This window comes from Arachis stenosperma, chromosome 7 (assembly GCF_014773155.1).
Source record: "Arachis stenosperma cultivar V10309 chromosome 7, arast.V10309.gnm1.PFL2, whole genome shotgun sequence".
NCBI classification, from domain to species: domain Eukaryota; kingdom Viridiplantae; phylum Streptophyta; class Magnoliopsida; order Fabales; family Fabaceae; genus Arachis; species Arachis stenosperma.
In genome coordinates, this window is record NC_080383.1 from 24,789,372 (window position 1) to 24,799,616 (window position 10,245).

At 29.5% G+C, this 10,245-nt stretch overlaps 1 protein-coding gene across 1 annotated transcript; it reads right to left on the bottom strand.

The window, feature by feature from the left end:
• Positions 1 to 5,107: 5,107 nt before the first annotated feature.
• Positions 5,108 to 8,800, bottom strand: LOC130940652 (probable O-methyltransferase 3). The gene is made up of 2 exons (XM_057868857.1): positions 8,003 to 8,800; positions 5,108 to 5,544 (listed from the first exon to the last, which is right to left on the bottom strand). Exons 1-2 carry the CDS (start codon positions 8,780 to 8,782, stop codon positions 5,236 to 5,238), a joined length of 1,089 nt encoding a protein of 362 aa, XP_057724840.1. The 5' UTR covers positions 8,783 to 8,800; the 3' UTR covers positions 5,108 to 5,235.
• Positions 8,801 to 10,245: the final 1,445 nt, after the last annotated feature.

The window sequence follows — 10,245 nt, forward strand, 5'->3', positions numbered from 1 at the left end:
TCAATTAATTGATAGTCCTTTTGATTGCACTAGTGTAAACATTTCAATTCATACACCATGAAGACAGGCTCCAACTGTCCAACATAACACAAGTGCCTTTGTCAATTATGATCTCATTGTTTCCAGTGATAACCAAATACTGTGACAGCTTTTGCTTCATTCACAATTCATGAAGTTATGGAGCTATTGTAATATGCATGATAAAATTTGTTTGTCAATGTTACATTCATTGCACCCCTTGACAAATGGCAAAATACTATTTAGCCAATATGAAGATAACAGTTGCATTCTCCATTATTAGGCTTGCTTTTGATTACACACATGTCTACTTTAAATTCATGTCCTGTTCAATATTTAGTTCAAATCCCATAATCACGTCAGTGAACTAGTGAGTTACTTTTACTTCACTATGGTTGTTTACTTTTTGCCTGATTAAAAGACTTTATTAAAAAATAGTGAGTATAGTGCCTATTATAAACTGAAATTTTACTAACACGCTTAATCCAGTTTGAGTTAGTTATTTTTTTTGGTAGTTTATATTGTTGATATTTATATATAGTACCATATGTCACTTAATTCCTTTGGTTGATTTTTTTTGTTTGAGTTCGATTACAGGTCGTGGAAGTGATGGATATGACTGAGCTAGAAACTGATGAGACAGAACGTGGTCATATTGTTGAATTGGATTTAGTTTACCATTCATTGAATTTATGTATGTTTGGAGTTGTTGCAGTTAGATATAAATTATTAAGTTATAATAGACATGTTATTGCATTTCTAAATCCTACTTAATTATGTCATATTCCATAATGAAAATTTATCACAAATTGTAAATTTTTTTCAATTATAAAACATATGCCTTAGTATCATGAATATGTGATTAAAGAGAAATTTATCCTAAAAGTGTTATAAGTTGTGGTCAATAACGAATATTCAAGATGTTCATTTCACTATATTGACAGATGGTTATTTTTATTCATACGTGAATGGTTATTTACGTAATCACAAGTTAAATATACTAAATGCTTAATTTACTAGATGTGCAGATGGTTGTTTTAATTAGTAATTGGATGGTTATTTTATTAATTTCGGTTTACGTATAAATAGGTATACAAATGTGGGATGTTCATTTCTCTAAGTAGCCGGATGGTTATTTTACATATTACGTGGATGATTATTCTGTTAGACTTGGGACTCTCTCAAACTTATCAAGATTTGCAACAGAATCATGGAGTTTTACAAAAGGAACAGAATATATACGTAATTGTGACTAGTAAAACATCACCCTGCGTCTTACAAAAGAAAAATTTTTATATTCAATAAAATAAAATGTCGCAAAGTAAATTGTACGATTCAAATTTATCCATCTATACTAAGTATTTCAATATATTTTCATACGAATGACTATTTTAATAGTTTTTTTTACAAGTAAAATAGTTAAACTAAATTATTTAGGAAAAAAATTAATAAACCAAGTCTTTTTTAAAAAAAGACAGACACTACAATAATTTTTGTTAGCCCATGTGAGCTATTACTATTAATTCAATTATATGTTGACATCAACAATTTGATGAAACTCATCAATCTCCTGCAAAATATTGTTCTTTATATTGATTTTTTATAGAGATACATTTCAAAACTACTACTGTCAAACAAAACCAACCTCAAATTAAATTGCTATGTATATATGACTATGATCATCTAAAAGATGATGTATGTTGAAACTAGCTAGCCATAAACTGGTATCCGATCCACTAACATAAACTAAGTTACAAATTAAAAAAATAAGATCTAGTATTCATTGAATTCCTTGTTATGAAGATTATGAGAAAATAAAAAGGACCTACAAAGTGGGCATGAGAATTAATTTTGCTCTATCCATTGCTGAATGCAACTAAGATGGAATATGTGGTTACACCTTCTGAGCTTGCTCACAGCATCTTCATCTTCAAACTCCACCAAGCAAATGAAGCAAGTCTCATCATCATCTTCTAAGAAGATATTTTAAATACATATTAAATTTAAAAACAATCATCTTCAGAAATTTTATCATACTATAACCATAAACATAGTTTCGAACCAGCTTAGTGTGAAATTAGAAACATACTTAGCAGCTTATAGGTAAGAAAATTTTCTGAACAATGAAAAAGGAAAAAATTTCATAGAGTTTGAAACATTTTAACCAGATCAGATAATTAAACACCAATGCAAAATTTCTCGCACTAAAATAAACACTAATGCAACCATCAACAGCATGAACTTGGTCAATATGTTCTAAAATATTCAAATCCCTACCAATATGTTCTTAATTATGAAAAGAACATCAAGAAACTCAGCAAGAAATTCTTGGCATGAACATCGAATTACAATCAAACCCAAATTCATCAACTAAACATATTTATCAACCAACCTATTCAACTGGGAGTGGGTGCCGTGGCAACAAAAGGGCCGACTTGCTCAGCGTACACGAGGTGATGATCTGCAGCGGTATGGCGGCGGAGGGAGGACGGGACCACCAAGCTGGGTACCGGCGTGAGAGAGAGAGGCGAGCCACTCACCAAAACGCGTGACCGAAACGACGATGGCCGGTCTCGACCAGGGCTGCTGGGGGATGAGAGGGAGACTCGCGACGGGAAAAATGCGGGCGTAACGGAAGAGAGGTGGGTGCCGGCGATGGAGACACATGCATGCAAGAGAGGTGGGTTGACTGAAGTGGAAGCTGTACTCCGATGAGGTTGGATGTTCGATGGTGAAGGCGGTATAGGCGGCTCTGCAGCAACTTGGAGGATTTTGGATAGGAAAGACACAGCGTGGGAACTGAAAGGATTGGGTAATTGGGGAAAAATTTGAAATAAGATTAATTTGGGGGTGGGGTAAAGTAAACAACAATTAGGATTTAGGATTATTTGTGTTTAATTGCTCTTTTAATAAAAATTGGGCTCAATAAACAGCCCATTGTAGCTATTGTATACATATCCTATTGTTTCCCTAGCGGGACTCTTTTTGATAATATAATCCTTTTAGTATATTAAGTGATAAATATTAATTATTTCCATTCTTAAATATGTTGCTCAACACTGATTAAAAAAGGCACGTAATTAATGTTGATAATCTCATAATAGATAAAATTTTAAATTTCAAAACTAACGCATCATTCAATTTTCTTTTAAACACTTAGGGTGAAGACATTAAAAAAAATAAATCACTTAGAGTGAATATTTGGAAAAAAAAAATCCCAACATCAAATGTATTTCTTTAATATTTACAGAAAATTATTGTGCACCAAAGATTCACTAAATATCCTTCTTCTTTTTGTTATTTTCATCCGTCTAAACTAAATATGCTTAGACTCAATTATAACAGTTTTCCAATTCAATTAATATTTAAATAACACATATAGTTAAATTTATTAATATACTCACATTTGTGTACCAGTAACAACTGAAGAATTTTGTATCATAAATCCATTAAAAAGTACAAAAGACATAACAAAAAAACGGAGTCCAAGAAGTAAAATTACGCTTACACAGTTACCAATTAATCACATTAATTAAGCTCTGGCTCTATTACAAACCAACCCTAACACATACCACCACAAGCTCTGGCAACTTCTGCCAAGCTGCTTCCTCCCAACTAGCACAATGCTAAGTGTCAACATATCACTCAATTAATGAAAATATCTGTATCTCTAGATCTGTACGTACACTATAAAAGGCCAATAATGATATATATATACCCTACTGATATCTCAATCACCAGCTGCAGTTTGCACCATATTCGAAGGATCCAAAAACAGATTTTGGAATTATTCCACCCGTGAACATTTTCACAACAACAAAAGCTATTTATTGGCGACCTCATCACACCACCAATTCACCAAAACCACACATATACAAGCAAAATTATATTTGGAGTCTCCACTTTTCCAGAAAAACCATAGTACCGACAATAACATCAGGTGATTTTAATTTGAAAAGTCATCTTCCCCACGACCCCACCATGTAGAATACCACCCTTCTCAAGACTTTTCTATTGATTTGACCTTTTTCATCGTTTCCTTCTCGTCCTCAATTTCTAATAAGTGTATGCCAAATTGCCAATACTAGACTAAGGTATCACCAATGCAATACGTATGTGGCAACATAGGCTGATGTATCAATCAGTTGCTATAACAGTTTGCACTAATGACTTATATTAATCCTTGAAAAGTATCGTTTAAAGTGGATGAAAATGATATGTTTATTTTAAATGAATTACATTCACTATCATGTCACTTGTTTTCGTCAACAATTTTGTAGAAGTATTTAAGGTTATTATAATTGAAACAATTTTAAAACCTTAAGCATAAAATTAAAATAAATATTTTAAACTTTATAATAAGTACATGTACGATTTAAATAATGACACGTAAATAATGAAGACAATTTATTAAACAAAACTTCACATAAAGATGATGGATCGGATTGCATACCGAAATCCCGCGTATATCAATTAGGAGGATATTTATTAAAATATTTATGTGTTAGTATTATTATTGGACGTATTAATGAATCGGTTATTTTTAAATTTTTTAATAAATTAGAATAAAATTAATTTTTTTATAACAATGATAATAAATTCAATTGTTATCCGATCCGGTTGAATCGACTAATTTACATAACCCATTGGATCATGGGTTTCTTTTGTTTTTTTTTTTTAAATAAAAATCAGGGATATATTTGTCTTTTTATCAAAAAATTTAAATATAATTTAGTTTAGATTGTGTAAATCGGTCGGATCAAATCGGGTCTAATAATTATAGTACGGACAATTAGGTTTATTATTGTTGCTAATAATAAACCGATTTTATTCTGATTTATTAAAAAATAAATTATTAACCGGTTTAATAAAAATGTCTAATAATATCATGACACATGTAAACGTCTTTAAAAAGAAGACATTTTTAATGTATTTATCAAAATGGTCTCCTATTAATTATTCTAGAAAGGGGAAATTAAATAGTATTGAATAAAATAAAAAAATAAATGTGAAAGAGAATAAAATTAATAAATAAATATAAGAATAATTTGTTATAAAATACATGGACAAATAGGGTCCGAATATATGTTTGGCTGAATTGAGATAGAACACCAAAAGGAACCTTGATTACACGAGTAAACTGCAATTTTGACATTAAACAATTAAAGGACTCTCAGATACAATATTCTCATCCATTATTATTGTGTCATTAAGTTGTTATGGATATATCTCAATGAGAGACCTTATTCCTAGAATTGGAGTTATCTTGTAGTTACTAAAACCAGCAGAGAATATTAATTTGGCCCATTCTTTTTCATTTCTTTCCTTTCCAGAATGCAACACCATCATCAGCATGTCAAAGAAGAGTTGTGTTTGAAGTGATTCATCATCACCTTGCTTCTCATCCTTCATCACCGTATCTATGATAATCACCTTTCCTCCTTTGCTACCATTTTTCATGATTGCCTCTTTGCATTTTCTCAATATCTTCAAACCTTCTTCGTCATTCCAGTCATGCAAAATCCACTGGAGCATTACAACTCAAATTGAAAGTTATTATCAAAATCAATAAAAGAAAAATCTAGTCATGCGTGCTTGATGTGAAGATTCAATTTTAACTTTCATATAATAGAAAAATTCAGATATAGCGATGTTGAGCACATATCTACTGCAATATGTTATCGCCTAATTCTCAATTTGGGTTGTCTAAAGTAATGAGCGACCCAAGAAAGTTCCACTTAAGGGCACATGGTTCATCAGGAGTATAATCTCTATCGTATTTATATACAGTCCTATCTAAATATTGTACCGATGTATCTGATCCTTTTCAAATTTCTCGTCAAACACTATATACAATGGATTCAATATACAAATATCTTTTCTAAGTCTCTATCCTTATATATACTTCTAGGACCTCTACTAAAGATTGTTAATAAGTACTCCCTTAAATGTATCCCTTCCCCCAAGCCATCAAGACGGGTTTCGCGAGTTGGCCTAAATCGCTTGTACAAATGAGCGAACTGAGCTAATGAAATCACAACTCGTTTAGAAATGGATCAATTTAATTCATTTCGTACAACTCAACGAGTTAATCAGGTTCATATCGAACATAAACGAATTAACTTATTTTTCTTGTACGTTAATAATTTAGTTAAACGATCGTATAATACTAATGAACAGTAGTGTTATGAACAAGGCATGGCATTTTTTTGTTTTTTTTTTTTATGGACAGGAAGCCACGATATTATTACAGGGTTCAACTATTCAAGTGAGAATTTATTTGGATTGATTAAGTGGTAAGCTCGCTTATCTACTAAAAATTTAAGTACATATCAAAAGTTTAAGTTCCATCTTATGCATACACTAATTTATTGTCAAGCGCCCTTAAATAGAGAGTCCCACCAAAAAATTTGACATAAAGTTAAATTTTCGCAACTCTGTGCTTATAGCTAGGTGCTCTATTTGATATTAACAGTTTTTTTTCTGCTATCAAAAGATTTATGACTTTTATTAAAAGATAATTAGTAGGATATAATATTTTGTTTTTGAGTAATTTATTAGTAGTAAATTTTAAGTGGTCTAATATATATTTTAATATGGACATACCTAATTTAGTGTGAAATATATGAATATTTAATTATGATTATTCTAATATTTTTAATTTATTATAAATATATTTTATTTAAAAATAATTTTTATTATTTAAAAAATATTGTATGATATTATTATGTGCTTATTTTTATTTTATAATTTTTTACTAATTTAATTAAAAATACAAGATTATATATATAATCATTTCACTAAATATTAGGTTTTAGAAAAAAAAAAGATTATTAGAATATTATATATATATAAAAAAAAATAATGAGGAACTTAAGGTTACACTTATATAGAGTAGCTATGGTATATAATGTGGCTACGTTTTATAAGTGATGTAGTAGCGTTGAAAAGTGTAGTCTATTCTAGTAAAAATGGAAGCGGAAAAGCGTAGCTTTTGGTTCTAGACAGCATCACTTGAAAAGCGCATCCTATTTTCAAATGCCAAAAACGTAGCCTTTGATGCAGAAAAGCGTAGCCTTTGAGAATAGGCAATGGCCGAATAGGCTTCCCCCACTAAAGCGTCTCCGTAGCCCGAAAAACATAGCCTTAGTCTAAGGTATCATTTTTTTTTTTTACTTTTGGCTACACTTTTCAAGTGTACTTGAACGGGTGTTTTTCTTGTAGTGATAGTAATTCTGAGTTCTGAGGATGCTTTGATAAAGACGCGTAAAACATTTTTTTTAAGGATATTTATGTGTCGCATTATTATTAGACGTATTAATGGACTGATTATTTTTGAATTTTTTAACAAAGTAGAATAAAACCGATTTTTTTTATAACAATAAGAATAAATCCAATTGTTATCAAATTCGGTCGAACCGATCAATTTACATAACTCACTGGATCATGTTTTTTTTTGTTTTTTCTAAAACAAAAATCAGGATATATTTATTTTTTTATCAAAAAATTAAACATTATTCGGTTTAGATTGTATAAATCGATTGGATCAAATCGGGTCTAATAATTATAATGCGGACAATTAGGTTTATTATTGTTGCTATAATTAATAAACTTATTTTGTTCTGATTTATTAAAAAATAAATTATTAACTAATTTAATAAAAATATCTAATAATATCATGACACATGTAAACGTCTTAAAAAAATAGATAATTTTAGTGTCTTTATCAAAGTGATCTCCTTTACATCATTGTAACTCTTCTTAGTTCTAAATCCAGTAAAATTAAACATATGATTCTAAATAGAAAATAACAAAATTAATATTTAATAATGGTCAACTCATAATTTCATATAGAACGAAGTTGCCTTTAATTAATTAGTTAAAAAAATTCTCAAAATAAAGGAAAGCCCATTGAACAATATTTCAAAAGAAGCAAAAAACTATATCGATAACATAATGCAAGCAACTAATAATATTTTATTACCTTCAACAAAATGGCATTAGACGGAGGAATGGCCTCAAACATGTCTCCTCCAACATATCTAAGGTTCTCACTTCCTTCAAATTCGAAGCCAGCAACAACATGCGGTTGATCGAATACAATGCACTCCAATTGGGGAAATGATTTGGCAATGGCCTTTGCAAGAGTTCCAGTGCCTCCACCAACATCAACCAATGATTCCAAACCCTCAAACACGCCCTTGTACTTGTCATCAAGTAACAAATTGCAAACCAATCTAGCATCACTTGCCATGGCATCATTGTAAAGATTATTAAGTCTAGGCTCACGGCCAAAAAACTCGAAAAATGGTATCCCATTTTCAGTTTCAAATGTTGTAGCATCATCATTTCTGAACCATGTGGACAATTGATGCCATGGTTTTGTGAAGATGGGATCAAGCATGGCAAGCAAGAACGGCGTCACACTCAAGGGGCTGTCCTTAAGTAGCAACATAGATGAATCCGTTAGAACATACCCGATTTCGAGCTCATTGTTGGCCACATTCTCAGTAGCGAAGAAGCCCGATTGGATCAAGATTCTCATCAAGCGATGGATGAAGGAGGATTTTGATGGATGAATTTGCAATGAAGCAATAAGCTTTGAAAGTGGCATGGGCTGGCCATAATTATAAATGGTTTCAGGTATGCTTAAGTCAACAGCACATTTAAGGGACATAGAATTTATGAAATTGAATATGTGATTCCAAATGTGGCTTTGAGCTTTAAGAAGTTTGGCTGCTTGCATTTCACTTTGGTGTTCCATGATGTTTCTGTATGAAATGCTAGCTAGATCAATAAGATAACATATAAATGAACATCTAGATAATTTATTTGTGGTAAGGAATCCCACTGGGGTCTATTATTAATAAGGCAACGGTTTATTTGTTACTGTTTTTTAAAATAAACAATAAAAAAAGAGTAAGTGACATTTTGTGACCAAATAATTCACGATAAAAATACTATAATACTGTTTTTTAAATACAACTATACTAAATATATATTAAAATCAGTTATCAAAATAAATTTATATTAAAATAAAAATATATATTAAAAATTAAATAAATTAAATTACACATATATTTATATATAAATATATAATACTTAATTTTAATAATTTATTTTAACGTGCAAATAATATTTTTGTTTAAATAAGATTAAAATACTATCCTTTTCTTTCTTATGCAGTATTTATTTTTAGATATTGGAACTAGAATTGGAAACTGAAACCTTGTATTGTGTTTGATAAAATAAATTTTAATTTTAGAATACAAAATTTTAATTTTTTCAGTGTTTATAAAAATTAGAGACACAAAAAATAAAATTTTTAAAAATAATAACCGAAATTTTAATAATATTTTTTTAATAATTAAAAATATTTTAATAAATATTTTTATTTCATCTTTATATTTATTTTAAATTAAATAAAATACTAAAATATAACTTAATTTTATACATTTTATACTAAATATAATAAAAAATTTAATTAAATCCTAATTTTCTAATTTTTATTTTTTAATTTCAATCTCTCTTTTAAATACGGTCTTAATTTCCTATTGGCACAGGCACATTGATGGCGACACTTATTATGATCAATAATATTTTGATGCATGTATGTTTATATGTCGTTTTTCTTTGATACAGTTTATGTCTATCATTGCTATTATTGAAAAGTTTTTATATTTGTACAGGATTTTAAAAACCCAATTATCATCCAGTCAAGAAAATTAAATTAAGGTTGAATGAAATATAATAAAATAATTATTTATATTTTATTATTTTAAATTAGTTAACCACAAAAATATCGAATTAGTTTGATTTATTTATTATTTTTTAATAGATTTATTCACAACTAACTTTTGTTATCAATTGGATTAATTTAGTGGCCGATTTCTGATAGAATTAGAGCCCGTTTGGAAAGTAGCAGAAGCTACCTTTTTTAACTTTTGTATTATAAAAAGTCATAATTTATGTGTTTGACATTATTTTAAAAAAAGCTTTTAATTTCCTGAAAAGTTAATTTGCAGCTTTTTCAAGAAGTAGAAATATATGACTTCTTGCTTCTCGAGAAGTCATTCTACCACTTACTTAAAAAAATTAATTTTAAAACAAAAAAAATCTACTTTCCTTCTTGACTCTATGAAAAATACCGACCCTTCATCACCATTTTCACATAAGGTCTGCTAGAAGCCTTCCACCATCATTCTCACGCAATGTTCCAAGTGTCAC